Raw genomic sequence first — 16,507 nt, forward strand, 5'->3', positions numbered from 1 at the left:
ATGCCCCATCTGAATGACTGGGACTTGGAGGGTTATCTAATCTGGTAGAGGTGTAAAAAGTCTTCCTTCCATCTTGCACACGCAGGAAGTGGCTTTTCGGCGTCTCAGAAACTCTGAGGGTGTGCCAGGAACCCAGTACAGTAACTTTTAACTTAGTGACTCTCAAGCCCCTGAGATACAAACAGTCAATCCTCTCTCAGGAGAGGAGATTCTCTTCTAGCGCTCCAACTGGATTCTGATAGTTACCTTTTCCAAAGAGAGCACCGTGTATACCATTGATTCTCCAATCAAAGTTATGAATGCAAATTGCTTCCACAAATTCACTGCTGGTGCCATGAAACAGCATCTGTTCATTAATCTGGGGCACGCCTCTTTTTTTCTTGAGCTGAGCCTTTTTCCTGAAAACACAATACACAGACACAAAACACACAGATATCTACCATAAGTGGCATTATTAATTTTTCAAGGAGCAAACCTCAATAGAAAGGGTAAAACAGAACACAGTTCTTTAACATACATCATAAGTGGACAAATAGCTCTGGAAAAAAAAAATAATGTCAAATGATCTTGGACACATAAATCATCTCATCAAAAATTATTAGTTAATATTGACACTGAATGTTGAAAATTATACCAAAAACTATAGATATCCCAGACAATGCCCCATCATAGTAAAGTGACTGATCGCCTAAACCAGCCAAGCTTTACAGATGCCTAAAAATGACACTACAAACAGTAAATAATACATAGTTCACAGAGTCTTTAAACAGTGAATTCCTTGAGCACGGACCATGTCTTAATCTTTTTATCCCCACAGTAGGACATGTTGGTTAAACTGAACGGAACTTTGCATCTTAGGGCTGGAAGGGACATGAAGCCATCCAGTTCAAACCTCTTGCCAATGGACAATCCTCTTCCAACACATAAAATGCTATTCGATGTAGGACTTATTGTAATAGTAAAAAAACAAACAAACTGAAAACAGCCTAAAATTCTTTCACAGCAAAATGAATAATTATATATTTATACATGAAAGTTAAAATAATGAACTAGATCTATAAGTATTAACATAGATACCTCTTGAAAAATGTTTAATGTAAAAAGAATGATGCAAAAAGAGACTTCTATCTCAAAATAATAATGCATATTGTAGAGGTATACAAACATAGGTAGTAACAAATATAAAAACGTGGATAAGAAGGTATCACAGCAACTTGAGGGCGAAAGACGAGGAGAGGATGGGGATGGGGGAAACACTCCACCTTGATCTCTAATGCTGTGTATTTAAAAAAAAAAAAAAAAAACCCAGACACAAAGATGAAGAAAATGTCACAAATATTAAAATGTCAAATCTGATTGGTAGGTACATGGGTGTCTGTAAACTGTTGGCTGCATTTTCATTTAAACATATTTCATTCAAAAGATGTCTTAAAGATGAAAAAGAACCCTCCCCCGTTAGCTCTGCAATGAGAGCTGCCCCGCCCCCGGTGCTCCCCGCCCTGCACAGCGGCCAATCTACTGGCCATAAGCTGTAATCGTGAGAAAGTCACCCCCCCCCGACGGTGAACCAGAACCTGCCTCCCTGGTCCTTCTACTGTCGTCTCAGTTATTCCCTTCTGAACACAGAACAACAAAACACTTAACACAAAACAACTCCAAGTATCCAGGAATAACTCTGGACGCTGATAGGTTTCCTTCCCCAGGTGAACAGACGCCACTGTCTCAACTATTCCTCCCATGGCATAGCTTCTAGGCCTTTCTCCACCCTGGACAGCCTTTAGTGGGCAGGAATCTGCTGGACACCTTCTAGTCCGAAAACGCTGGGAAGAAACAGAAACAGGGCCTAGATGTCATGGGACGGCGCCCAGCTGAGCTCGCTCTGCACCAGGCATCATGCTACTGATGGAAGCTTGCAGTCAGTTAAAACTGCTGGCGCTTTCCCAAAGCAGGCTTCTCTCCGCTCGCCAGATTTGTGCAACTGATTTCTAAATCTCATGCAATAGGTTTATTTCAATTAAGCTTTATCTTGATATAGTCATTTTAAAAGTACAGAATTTATAAAGAGCAGGCAGCTTAGGGACTGTTCGGGGTTGGGGGAAGGACGCTTGCCCTTAAATGATGAGAGAATGGAAATGTCCTTCTCAGAGCCCTCTGGCAGCATGTATCAAAATTCAAATGCATACGCTTTCATCTACTGGAGACAGTCTTCTCAGACCATTAAGCATGACGTTAGGAGGATGTGCATTAAACAAACATTTATTTCAGAAAAAGCCAGCATGTTTTCACAAAGAACAAATTATGCCAACTTTCTTTTTAGACCTTTATGTACTGTCTGCCTTGTTTTCTTTACAATGCACATTTGTTGCTTTTCTAACTAAGAAAAAAATCTTTTTAAGAGAAGATAATCACATTTGTTTAGACTCACTGTTTCAATCTTCCAAGGTCTTTCTGACTCCTGATTAGTTCACCCTACAAGTAAGCTTCCCCTTCTAGTTTTGAACCTTCCACAAGTGTGATAAGCAAGCCTCCTACATTTTCATCCACATTCCTGACAGATGTGGAAGGGCTCAAGAGGAAAGCATGCATGCCATGCAAGTTACTCTTTGATAAGACTTTTAACCAGATGTTACTTTTTCCCTTTGTATGGTCACCTGGCACCCATCTCTCCATCTCGCCTCCATCGTAAGGACCTTTCTCAACCACTCGTAGAAATCAAGTTACACTGTCTAAGGGGCTTATCCACCTACCACTATGGCAGTCCTCTTAGTGGAGCATCAGTGAAGTCATTCGGGTTTTTTCTAAGTAAACATTTCTTGAACATACGTCCTTCAAATATTAAGCTTCACGGTCTGTAATGACTAGAATCCACGCTATAATCAGGATATTCACTCATCACTACTTTTCAGGTGCAGATTAGAATGAACTTTGGTTTGAAAATTCACTCGAGTCTCTCTTAGATAAGATAAATGAAGTGGTGGTTAGTGAAAGAGCCGGAAGTGTGGGCACTGAAACTCTGCTCAGTCACTGGATAGGTACAGCGTCTATGGGATGGGGTGATCACAGCTCTGCACCCCCCATGGTGTGCACGGTTTACTTTAGTGCCCATCGCCAAGGCACCCAGGACATGCGGAGACTCACACTATGACCTTGATCTAGAAAGGCTAACATTGGGTTCCAGGGCCTCTTGGGCTCCAGTTAAACCTTCAGGGAAAGTCACAGATTGAAACCAAACTAGGTTCTCCACCACCCTGCCCACCTTTGCCCAACCCCACACTCATCTCTGAACTTACTGAAAATGCTGTTGCACCCACTTCTCAAAGATGTCTTAAAAGTACCCTCCCCCCCAGGGACTAGGGTGCCAACCGGGCCAGGCTGGGTGTGCCCCACATTCCAAATGCAGCAGCAAGAGCTTCGCGCTCTGGACTGAAATAGGTTCGTCCAGTTTAGACCAGCGGTTCTCCCTCCTGGCTGAACACCAGAATCACTTGTAGACCTTTTTAAAGATAAAACTGTCAGAACGCAGAGGCTCTGATTCAGTGGCTCTGGGATGGGTGACAGATGCCCATACAGGTTAAAGAGCTTCCCCAGGTGATTTTGACAGGCAGCCAGGATGGAGAACCTCGCACCTAAATCAGCATTCTTAACAAAGCAGCAGTCTTCCCTGCTCTTATTTCCTGCTGCCTTATCCTTCCCAACCCTGGACCAATCCAACCGTCTCCCATCACTGCTTTAGAATTGGGAGTGCTGGAATCAATCAAACAACATCGCCATGGTTCCCACCCCATATCCGCACATTCCCACGTCAGCTCAGCCCTCGACACTGATGGAGACCCCATGGTTCCCAGGTTAGCTCTTTCTCCCCTCCGTGTTCCACAGTGGCTGTTTCCTCTCTCCGCTTTTCCTCTCTCTCCCTCACATCCCCCTCCCTAGCACCTCATTCTCTGCAGGAGACCTCACTGCTTCCTTCCGCAAGGAAACAAAGTATCAGGGAGAACTCCCTGACCTACCTCATCTCTGATCCCCTCCCCATCCTCATCTGTAAATCTAACTGGACCACTCTGTCTCTCTCCTTCTGACCCGCGTTCTCTGAATCCCACCCCATTACCCCTCCCTCTCTCTGCTGTCTGGGCCTCTCACTGCTGCGGCCTCTCCCGTTGCGGAGCACAGGCTCCGGACGCGCAGGCTCAGCGGCCGTGGCTCACGGGCCCAGCTGCTCCGTGGCATGTGGGATCTTCCCGGACCGGGGCATGAACCCACGTCCCCTGCATTGGCAGGCGGACTCTCAACCACTGCGCCACCAGGGAAGCCCTCTGCTGTCTTTTAAACTCTCCCTCTGCATAGGTACTTTCCTATAATAATGTAAATATCCTCAGGTCTCTCCCATCTTTAAATTCGAAAAACAAAACCAAGCACGCGTCCCACGCCCACAGCACCATCTTTTCACGTCTCTCACTCTTCACTGCCGAGCGCCTTGAAACGGTTGTCAGCGTTTGCTGTACACACAGTATAGCATCTACCAACGGTGCTCTCGCCTAGGGTACCAAGGACATTTTATTGCAAAATCCAAAGGACATTTTCAACATTCATCTTTCTTGGCATCTGTGCCGTATGTGACCCTGAGGATGACATACTTGTGTCAACCACGTTCTTCCTTTGGCTCCCGTGACTCCACATTCTATGGGTTTTCTTCCACTTTATGTGGTTACTTCTCAGTCTCCTCCCTGAGCTTTCTTGTCCTCTGTTCATCCCTTTCAGAGTTTGGTCCTTACCCCCTTCTTTTCCTAATCGACATAAAATACCTGGTCATCTTATCAATTCCTTTGGCTTCCATGACCCCACACTTTCCAGTAACTCCAAAACCTTTATCTCTGTCTACACTGCTCTCTTGAGCTCCCAACCCATGTATCAACTGCTAACCCCGCCCCGTCCTCCCCAGACCAAAACCCGTTCCTGCCCATTTCCCTCAGTCAATGAGAACAAATAAGTCTGAATCCCTGGACCTACCTTTCCCATCTCCCCCACCTCCCCTAATGTGCGTGTCCCCATCACGCACATTAAATCGAGTACCAGGCAATATCATTCTACATCTTTAATATCTCAGAACAGTCCTCTTCACTGCAGTGGTACCGAGAGCACCTTGGCTCAGGCCATCCAGTGTGTCACATTTGTAACGACTGAAACAATTTCCTAAGTTGGTTGGTCATCCTTCTGTGATCCTTTTAAACCAGCTTCTCAACCTCAGCGCTGCTGACTGTTTTGGGCTGCAGAGCTCTTTGTTGTGTGGCCTGTCTTGTGCCTCGCAGGATGTGTAGCATCCCTGCCCTCCACCCCGCAGATGCAGTGGTAGCCCCCGCCTCCTACCCCACGACAATCAAAAACAGCGCCAGGCATTGCCAAACGCCCCTGGTGGGCAAAATCACCCGAGAACCACCGCTTTAAACGCCTTCTCCACTGTGCAGCCTGACAAATCATTTCTCTAAAATGCACATCAGCTCCATCACTCTCTTGCTTGAAGTCCTGCAATGGCTTTCCACCACCCCAGGGAAAAAACCCAAACCCCTTAGTTTGTTTACAAGGCCCCGCGGGGCCTGGCCTGTGCCAACCCTCTGACCCAGACGCCAGGTCAGTCCAACTCATAAGGCTGATGGAGAAAATCACACGACCACCCAGTGGGTCTCCCACAAACCCCTGCATGCTCTACCTCTTGAGTCCTTTTCTAGCATCTTCTCTCGCCATCCATCCTATCTTCTGTCCTATTTGAAATCCTCTCAATGTTCTACCTTCCCTCTTGTCATCGATCTCTGGCCCGTGCTGCTCCCGATGCCTGGGGTGCCCTCCCCTCTCCTCCCGCACCCAGCCTAGATGACACTGGCTTAGGAAGTGCTCCGCGACACCCCCCACACAACCTACTTCTGTCCAAGCTCTGGTCCTGTGCACTCTTACATCCCGAGTGCCTAGAGCGGTGCCTGGCACAAAACTGGTTCTGGAACATGTTTCTGGAAGAAGGGAGGAAGGAAGGAAGGCCTGGACAACATGCAAACTGACATCTATCTGCTGGACTCATGTGGGCTTCCCACCTGTACAGTGAGTCACAGGTTACGTGACAGTGGGGTGGATGAGTTTATTTTCGTCCTTCAGGCAGAGATCAGAATGACAGGCTGTCCTTAAAATGCGACTCAGTATTTTCTGCTGTCGTGGCAGGTGGCAGGTTCATTTCCCATCACAGATGTCTATAGGCCGACCTCACATAACATCATGAATGGCATCTACAGAGTAAAAACATCTCCACTGAGATTCTCAGTATATGATGTGTTGGCGATTCGCTGGAACATTTCTACCACTAGGAATTAATTGAGGTCTCAAATTACGAGGAAGACTGACAGGAATTCCACCTCAGAGGCCTGATTACGAAGAAGGAATTAAGTCTTCATCAGAACATTTTAGGAAAACTTACTTTATTCACTGAGAGAATAAGATCAAAGAAGACGGAGGCTTCCATCCTCCATTATCCCCTGAATAAAACCTAAACTCAGGGCTTCCCTGGTGGCGCAGTGGTTGAGAATCTGCCTGCCAATGCAGGGGACATGGGTTCGAGCCCTGGTTTGGGAAGATCCCACATGCCACGGAGCAACTAAGCCCGTGCACCACAGCTACCGAGCCTGCGCGTCTGGAGCCCGTGCTCTGCAACAAGAGAGAAGGCCGCGACAGTGAGAGGCCCGTGCACCGCGATGAAGAGTGGCCCCCGCTCGCCGCAACTAGAGAAAGCCCTCGCACAGAAACGAAGACCCAACACAGCCCAAAATAAATTTAAAAAAACAATCAAACAAAAAAAAACACCTAAACTCAGTTAAACTCACTATTGTCAGAAATAAAAGTGGGCTGGGCCCAAAGACTCAAAATTACAAAGAATACAAGCTGAAAACCCTTATTTTATAATATAAACTATTATGAGAATAAAACCTGGAGTTTACTTAGGCTGTGGGAACTGACCTACCAGAAGCATCAAAGAATTCCGCATATTATCACCAAACAAAAGTCAGCCTGATTTTCAAGTATATGAGAATGAAATGAGTTAAGGCCTGGGATTTGCTTTAAAATACTTCAGCAACAACAATAACATAGCAAAAGAGGAGATAGATTATGATGGTAAATTGAGATAAATGTTAAATCAGGATGATGGATACACAGGGTTCACGACATTAGACTCTATTATTTGAAATTTTCCTGACTAAAGGTTAAATGCTTGTATTAAAAAATATTAGAAATCAAACCTTGAACACAGATTTAATAAAAGTATTTCAGAAAATCACTTATTTTAAGTAATGCTTATTACTGTTATTACATTATATTATAATGTTATTCAAAAAACTACAGCACAATGTGTTCATGTGGACAATACCTGTTAAGTTTCTTGTAATGGGCTTTATTTTTAGGTTAAGAGCACACCAAGCAATCCAATGGGTCATTTCCAACCTAAATTGAGTAATGAATGGAGATTTCAAATCTAGAACATAAACTCTGGGCTAAGCATGGAATTTGAAGGTACGTTTTACAATGTCCTTCAAAACTAAAAACAAGCAAATGACTTGCAGGCTGGGAAGTCTGAGCCAACAAAGTCATAGTAACAGAACTAAACAGCTCCCCAGACCCCCTGGTAATGCTGATTCAGCCACGATGCCCAGCTCGAAACTCTGAAAGCAGTGCAGAAGAGGCTGTCAGACAGTGTTGCACGGGATGCTGGTGCTGGCTTACAGAGCAGCTCTCCCTGAGGATGAGGACGAGAGCTGAAAAACCAGGTCAGAACACGCATAGGGCATCTACACAGCTCACGTGGTGGTGCCACTGCCAATGAATATGATTAAACATTCGTGCTTCACTGTCCCTGAGACTGTAAAAGTCTCAGAGGCCAAGGAGGGGGTTCAGAGTAGAAACTGTCTCACCTGCAAAAGAACTCCCACAAGTCTAGGTTTTGAATTCTCTGAATTCTTTTAATTCTGTTGCGATCCACTGTTTTCCCAAAGAGACTAGCAACTTCATTGTATTCGTGTGTTTGATTGTGCAAAGGAATGAGCTGGAAAGAGAAGTTTGCACAGTTTTACTGGGGTCCTTTCCAATCTCTCCCACCTGCAGCTGGTCAGCGCTGCTCTCACCTGGTAGGGCAGGTCGGTATTCACATTCTCCCAGTGGAGTGGCATGGGGATGGCCTCATTTTCACAGATATAACTTTAAACAGAAAAGACAAAACAAAATATTAGAAGCTGATTAGAATCACTGTCAATGACTTAGACGTTTTCTCCCGAGCTGAATTGCCATGCTGCGCTATTGTGACAAATGCAATTAAGTGTAGTCCTTGGTTTCTTTATTTTAAAATATTTATTGAATATCCGCTTGTGTGCAGCTTTTTAGGGGCTGAATTAAGAAATCTGATGGGAAACGTCTAATCCTACATAACATTAAAATTTCAAAAACAGTCGTTTAATTCGGTCTTGTTTTTCTTATTTTTTCAGAATTTCTTTTAAATGGAGGAAGATTTTAGGTGAAGAAAAGGAATTTCCAAGAAGAAAATCAAAAATTCTTGATTAAAAAAACAAACCTCTTTAACAGATGTATACTGCCTATTAAATACCATCCAAAACCCTCGGCCGCACACTCAACATCCTTCAAGATCTAACGCAAACCTAAACCTTTCTCTCTTTATTGTCCACTATCCCCCGGCACGGTCCGCATCAACTCACTCGGCGCAGAAGCCAGTAAAGTAATCCACCATGTGTAAGCCACTGGATGTGAACACAGAAAAAGACATGATCTTGGCGAGCTGGATGGCAAAAGGCTGTGACTGATAATATTGATATGAGTCCTTTCTGGTGACTGCAGGCTATGGAAGACATTCATAAATGTCAAGCCTATCTTTAGCGTATGTTTTAACTCATTTTAACTTTGGGAAGATCACACAATCGTATGATTTAAAGATGAATAGGTATAAAAAAGTGAACGGTGGATGGTTTCCCTCCCACTCCAGTCCTTGGTCTTCTCACCTCTTGCTCTTCTCACTTCTCACCTCTTGCCTCCATTCCAAGTAATCACTGCTTTTAGTCTCTTGGGTATTCTTCCAGAACTTCTCTAGGTTAACACAAGCCTTTTTTTTTGGCACACACGAATGGTAGCATAATCATGTGTCTTTTGCAGCTGCTCTTTTTTTCCACTGACTATGTTCTTAGAGATCCTTGCATATCAGTAGGTGAGAGAGCATCCTAGCACAGAGCCTGGCACACGGCAGACACTGTTGCGTGGATGCTCTCTTACCTACTGACATGCAAGGATACCACCCCTACTGATTACAAGTCCCCTACTGATGACATTTAGCCTTTTTCAACTCTTTGCTACTGTTAAGGATGCTGCAAAGAACAAGTCTGTCCCTTTGTCACTGTACGTGGCCACGTGTCGATTTTCAGGATAACATCTTTGAAATGGCATTTCTGAGTCCAAGCATGTATTTATTCCTGATTTTGACAGACGCTGCCAAGGTGCCCTCCTCGAAGGCTATACTCAGGCATTTCCCCCAGAAATGGAGAGAACGCCTATTTGCCAACAACCTCCCCAAAGGAGTGTGCTGTCAAACATGAGAATTTTTGTCAATCTGATGGTAAGAAATAATCTGGTATAATTTGTATTTCTCTTAGTATGAGTGAGGTTGCATGAACCGTTCAAATTCTTCAAAGAATTCTTCTGTTCTCATCCTTCTAAGGGGTTGCTGGTCTTCTACTTAGAGATTCCAAAAAGTACTTCAAATACTATACAGGTGAACCCTTTGACTGTGATACCGAGTGACAATACGTTTCCCAGGTTTTCTTTGATTTCTTTGTATTTTTACTTTGCCTGATGTATCCTTTAGCCATGGAAAATATTTTTGTTTGTTTAATGTTTGTAGCCTTAGTTAATTATAAATTCCTTGTCAATAGGAAATGTACTGTTCACTTTGCATGTCAAAAAATGCCCAGTGTATTCCTGTAATTAATAAACATTTGTATATCAATACCTCCTCATCTTCATCACTCTGCTGTATCCTACCTAACTGTTCTTCCTCTTTTATTATCTTGCTTTTTGTCCTCTGTTGTCGCTAATTCTCTCCCTCTCCTATCTTTGTTCTATGGCTTGTATAGTCTGTGAGAGAACAAAGTGCTTGACCCCATTAAGTGCTTCTCCCCACCAAAGGGTACCAGATATAATAACACACAGTTACAGTAACAATTTTCCATTATTATGTCTCATTTTTCTCCCAGATTCCATACCCTTTGAAGATAAGTAATTCCTTTATGAAAACCCTTACACTTAAGAATGAGGATGTGATGTAGCTGGTAAGGAAGTAAGATTCTCTCCCTTCCACAGAAGTACTAGAGCATTCATTACATAAGTACTTGAGTAACTTTTAAATCATGACCCTAAAATGTAAGCCAAAAGTCTCAAGAAGCTAACTGACAGAAACTTTAAAAATTTCTATCTTTAATCCTTTCAAAATATCTCCTTGAAAGGAACAAATGGGCATCTCCTACAATTCACATGCTAGCATTGTTTCTGTTTCATTTTAAATTCTTTGAACAATGGGAATTTCAATACTTGATTGAGGAATCGTTCCAGAAAACAGCAGACATGCCCTTCAACTCCATTCATATGAGTAACAAATATTTATTCTCTTCTGGCATTTATACTCTCTTTTCAGGCTATAGACGGCAGGAGACAGAAAAAGGAAAACTCGCCACCCAGATCCAGGGGGCAGGAAGCTGTGCCCTTGTCCCATGCACCCCCATCTTCCCAGGTCCCCTTTAATCACTACAGATTTGAAATTACTTCTAGGAGTTGCCCAATGGGGTTCAGTGCAGGCGAAGACAAAGTGGGTAATTACCTAGGATTTACGGCCCAAATAACTGGACGGTCCTGTGAGAGTCTTTCCAAGCTAATTAAAACTTACCTCAGTAGGTTATGTTAAGGATTTATAGCAGACAGCATAAAGCATTTTGTAACTACCATGCAAAGTGCTCTAAAGAATTGAAAAATACAAATATATAAGGGGAAATGAAAAGGACAACAGGAAAGGAAATGCCAGCAGAAAATAACAACACTGCTCTTGCATCAATGAATGTGAAATTCAGTAGAGAAAAGATCGATATTAAGATTATTAAAAATAACCTACCGAAACATTTTCAGTTTATTTGTTCCTCTGTTAAATATTAAGGAAGACAAGAGAGAGAAAAAAGCCCACTCTTGCTTTCCACCCCATTCTCTCCACAATACCTGAAAGCACTGATAGAAAAAGGGGCTCTTTTTATTAAGCGCTGTTTTCCGGTGGTGAGATTCATCTGCTTCATTTCTGTGCAAAAAGACAAAGATGTTAGATAAGTCACAGAAACACACTGTGCTATAAATTGTCATGAAAATTTCTAGCCACACTACATGATGGTCAGGGAATCATGGAGCTTTGGGAGTAGCTACTAAGCACAGTATATTAGGGATACTTGACCAACATCTGTTTATCATGGCATAAAAAGCAGCTTCATTGCTTGACCTAAGCTCACACAGGAGGAAGCTAACCTCATACATGGCTCAGTATGTAAGGTCTATCCCTTTCTGTACCATACTTGGGTTAAACTGACTTGAAAATAGGAGAGTTCTCAACTTAGGAAAATTAAGAGTACTAGAAAGAGAAAGAAATTACAGTACTGAATCTTCTGGTTGGCTTCTTAAGTAAAAAGTGTTACTTTGATTTCTCCAAAAATTTTGGAAATGATAAAAAAGATACATTACCATGATAAAACATGTACAATTCACAGAGTTTCAAAAATTTGTACATTTCTTGCCTTCTCTTTAAATTGTACACCTAAACCAAAAAAACAGAAAACCTAGCTAGACTCAACACAGACTTATATGAAAGATTCTAGTGATGAAAGACTAATGAACTAACTAAAGTATCATTTTCTTCTTACCTCTGTTCCTCAGCTGTGGCAATATTTACTAGGTCCCCCTCTTCATTCCCACAAAGTTAGGTGCTAAGTCTTAATGTGAGATTCTCGTCAGTCTACCTTGTCTAACTGGCATCATTCCACTCCAAGATAAAGGGGTTCACCCATCCAGGCCAATGCTGTGTGAAGTGCGTTTGTCCTTTCCGTATTCTCCTAGGCTCTGCACACACTGGCGTCTGACCACCGCGCAGGGAAAAAGAAAGGTCATCCCAGCACATGGGGTGAAGCCTGTGCTGCGTTCTTCTCATACTACCTCGTTTTGAGTTTGCTTTTCACCATTTTTACAGAGAAGCCGAGCTGGCTTGTGGCAGAACCACGGGGGCTAACTTTACAAGTGGTACACGGGGAATGCTAATACCTGTGCCTCTGAAACTGTGTCATCACACAGAGGCGCGGGAGCTGGCGCTATTATATGTGACTCCAATTCTTTGATAAAGACTTAAATAAACTGCACCGTCTGAGAGAAAACTTCCAAAAAATACAGCTTACTAGAAAATATTCTTTCAGAAAATGCAGCTTGGTGGGCTACCTACCAAAAGCTCTGACAAACTCCGTGCTCTACATGAAGCTTGATGTCTGCACATTGCGATGTCTCAGTATGGCTTCAACACTGACAGGTGTACTCAAGACTGAAGTGTCTGCTGACACCTTCCGTCTAAGACAAATGTCGGGCCCCCTTAAAGGCAGCCTATTTGCCTAACGTCGTAAAATATGTTATGCTTAGTCAGGAGTAAGAATCTAATGGCTTTAACTCTTGATTTTTAAAAAAAACTCACTCTGGGGGCACAACAGTCATTAGAGATCTGATTCCATCAGTGTCTTAGTGGACAAATCTCCTGCAGCATGACTGGGCCTTGGATCCTCCAAAGGAATCTCCTAGGGTTTCAACACCCTCCCTCACCACAGTATAGCACTGACTCTGTCATAAGGACTCTACTCACAGAAAATAGGAAAGAACATCTAGAGGCCTGAGCTGTGTGGCAGCCCAAAGGCGCTTTTGTTAAGAAAGTCTCCCCCTCCAGGTTCTGTTTGCCTCTAAGCAGTAAACAGCTGAGGCTGGCAGCTTGAAACTGCAGGGTGAGTCCAACAGGTTTCTCATGGGGTCCCTAAAAACATGCCCATGTATCATGGATGAAATACAAAGCGGGGCTGATTTCCAGATTAGCTGGTTAATCTGTGAAAGAGCCAACAAAATCAGAAAGTGGCAGGAGGCAATGTCCATTGAAGAATAGTTTTCTAGGAAAGACACCAAGAGATGGGTCATTCAGCTGAACTGTGGTCTTACAACTCAATCCAGCTACCTATGACTCTGCGTGTAACCTCTCTGATTGATCCTTAAAATCTGACTGATCCTACCTATTTTGAAAAGCTGAGAGGATGATGAATAAAACAATGGCTTAGAGGTGTTTTGTGTTCCTTAGAAGAGAAGCATTACAGGAAAATACATGACAGTCTCCATATATGTTAGTAACTATAAGCATATAAATAACCTTTATAAAAGGCAATGTTGCTCAAAAAGATTTTAAATGTTGAATCTTTTTACAGGTATTTTTATGTGTTACAAAAAGGATTTACTCTGTTGTTTGCAAGTATGTCAACTAATCCTGATTTTCAGAACTGCAGATTTCACCATATCAACATACTAAGAACACACAACTATTAGGGAAAAAGACATACCTGCAAAGTCTATCTTGTAGCTGAATTTGGAAGTAGTAAAAGAAATGGAGCCACAAGGGTTTGTTTTGAAGCTTTTTTCGATATCTTCACTGCTAACTGAACACTGAATGTTGGTATCCGGCTTTAAGACAAACCAGAAAGTTCATTTACCAGCTGTTCACAGGAATGGCTTGGCCACAAAGGCAGTAATGGGGGACGGAGACAGAGTGGAGGGACAGAGGAAACTTACTAATCACCTGTTCTAGTTCCCAACACACGGGGAGAATCACAGCTAAGACAGCATATGGAAAATAGCTTAAGGATTTCCAGCAAAGAAACTTCGGTAACTGGTTATAAGGACTTTTTCCAAAGTATTACAGTGTTTCCAAATTATTGCCAAAATTACACATCTTAAGTGGCTCAAATCAAATCTTCCTTAAGTAGCCTTGTAAGCAAAAAAAAAAAAAAAAAAAAAAAAAATCCACAAGCTCTTGAATATGGGTTCAGGTCTCAGCTTAACCGTTAACGAGCTGTGTGACTCAAGACCAATTACAGTAACTTTTCTGAGTTGCACTGTCTTTGGCTGTAAGACAGAGTGCTAGCATCTGCTTTCGGGTTGCTGTGAGGCTGGAGGAGAAGACATCTCTACACCCTCTAACCTAACACCAGAAGCACAGAGGCGTTTAAGACCGGCTTGGTCGCTTCCCCTTCCCTTTGTCCACCAAAGCAGGCCTGGCCTTGCTCCCATGTGCCGAGACCACGTACCCCTCAGTCACGCTTGCACTCTGGACACACAGAAAACACACACCGTTTCTTCTAAGTAAACACTGTGAAAACCTGGGGAAAGGAAAAGGACCAGAAGAATTTCTGATTTTTCTTTTCGTTCCACCCTCTGACTTCCCTGAGGTTTGATTTCTTTCAGGTGCCGCCCAGACTCCCTTTTCACACCAGCACAACGGTGCTCGGTGAGTCTAAACCCCGCCTGCTCCGCCCGAGGGGCGCTACCTGAAACATGTGCCACTTCCCGCACTCTGCCAGGTAAAACCAGCCCCACTGCGTGTCCGACGTGTCCATCTCATCTGTCTCGCTGTTTGCAGTCTTGGATAAGAATTCTTCTGTTCTGTGAAACATCTCCTGAAGTGCCGGGAAGAGGGAGAGGAAGAAATCGTTCTTTTAATAACCAGTGTGCTTTTCACATATCATTTTTCTTCTCACAAACAGCTGTATTCCAACAGTGATGTTGACAAATAGCATTCTATCTCTCATACTGGCTCTGAAGATAAACATTTTAAAATGTTAAATTATCACATCTGCACATCTTTCTTGGACATGGACCTTAACATTCCAGTTTTTTAGCAGCAACTGCTACAGAAATGATTCGGGTCTTTTAGGTTAATTGCTTATAGGAAAAATTCCATAGTGGACTGTTTAGAAAGAAAAAGGAAAGATTCAGTTTGGGATTATGAAATAAACCACAAATTTAATTTTTTGTTTAAACTGTCCACGATCTGATTAAAAAATCTGGTCTTTATTTTAAAAAATGTTGAATATCCTCACACTTAACAAATAAGACAAACAATCAGACACTTAGGTGGATATATCAATGTCCACGCAACCACTTAAGTAAGCGGTATCAACACCTATAAGCACTCCAGATTCTCAGTTTAATGCCAAGAAATTTCTGTCTTATCAAATGTTCATGTATTTGGTCAAAAGGATCCACTATCACAACTAGTTAAGACCAAATACAACTGATTTTTGTTTTAAATATTCATATTTCGGGAATTCCCAGGCGGCCCAGGGGTTAGGACTCAGCGCTTTCACTGCCGGGGCCTGGGTTCAATCCCTTGTTGGGGAACTAAGATCCTGCAAGTTGCTCAGCGTGGCCAAATAAATAAAGTATTCATATTTCATTTAGTGGCACAGAAAGAGTTTATAACATATAGTGTTGAGTACAAAGAATGTTACGATAAATAGAAATAGTATGATCCGGTTTTAATAAAAAATACATCTATATTTACCCACATGAAATACAGATGTGGGTATACGCATATGTACATACACACAGAAAAAGTCTGGATGGATACATCAACACTTATCATAGTTTTTCCTGAATATTAGGATCATAATAATAGTAACCCTTATAGGGCTCTTACTATGTGCCAGGTGCTGTCCTCAGTACTGCACAAACAATAAGTCATCTGGGCCTCACAACAACCCTTTAAGATATGTACTATTAATACCTCAAATTTATAAATGAGGAGGTCACACAACGTGGAAGCCAGGATTCAAAGCCAGGCAGTCTGGATCCAGGGTCTGTCCATGTAAGCACCATAGAATACTACCTTATACTTCTTGATCAATGACTTTATAATCTTGCCTATATTATGTACACATTATCTTTGAAAAGTTTTAAACATTCTTGGGTGGAGACTGTGATGAAGAAAAGGCCATCAGAAAAGGGACGAAGAAGTTAGTCAAAGATTCAACTTTATCTGGAATGCGGCTTTCTGTCCTCATTCTTTAAGGGTTTTTAAATTATTAATTTAAATTTGCACAGCTGATACATGAAAATCTCTCCTTGCAAAACACCAGAACCTTTAAGATAAAGCTAGACTCTTTTCGACTATCACCTCCATTCCTGGCGCCTCTCACCTTCCTTCGCCAGGGTTAATCAGTACTGTTTGCTTACTGTGCGACTGTCAGGCTTTGCTCTCTCTCTGCGTGCGTGTGCGTGCATGCGTGCGTGTGCGTGCGTGCGTGTGTGTGTGCGCGCGTTTCATCATATACACACATATAAACTTATACGGTTTCTGCTGATTTGTTAAAAATGTGAT

The 16,507-nt window shown here is 42.7% G+C and overlaps 1 protein-coding gene across 2 annotated transcripts in view; it reads right to left on the minus strand.

Moving 5' to 3' along the window:
• PARP11 (poly(ADP-ribose) polymerase family member 11) overlaps positions 1-16,507 on the minus strand; it is a 34,828-nt gene that overhangs the window by 2,422 nt on the left and 15,899 nt on the right. The window contains exons 2-7 of one of the 2 annotated variants that reach the window (XM_082850862.1): positions 14,676-14,804; positions 13,692-13,812; positions 11,290-11,365; positions 8,151-8,223; positions 7,941-8,071; positions 247-398 (exon numbers count right to left, since the gene is read on the minus strand). In XM_082850862.1, the coding sequence (XP_082706988.1) occupies positions 247-398; positions 7,941-8,071; positions 8,151-8,223; positions 11,290-11,365; positions 13,692-13,812; positions 14,676-14,804 (682 nt within the window). Of the gene's footprint in view, positions 1-246; positions 399-7,940; positions 8,072-8,150; positions 8,224-11,289; positions 11,366-13,691; positions 13,813-14,675; positions 14,805-16,507 lie in introns of those variants that run through there. The other variant, XM_082850863.1, reaches the window with a different exon arrangement.

Source organism: Leucopleurus acutus (assembly GCF_964270905.1).
Source record: "Leucopleurus acutus genome assembly, chromosome: 11".
NCBI lineage: Eukaryota > Metazoa > Chordata > Mammalia > Artiodactyla > Delphinidae > Leucopleurus > Leucopleurus acutus.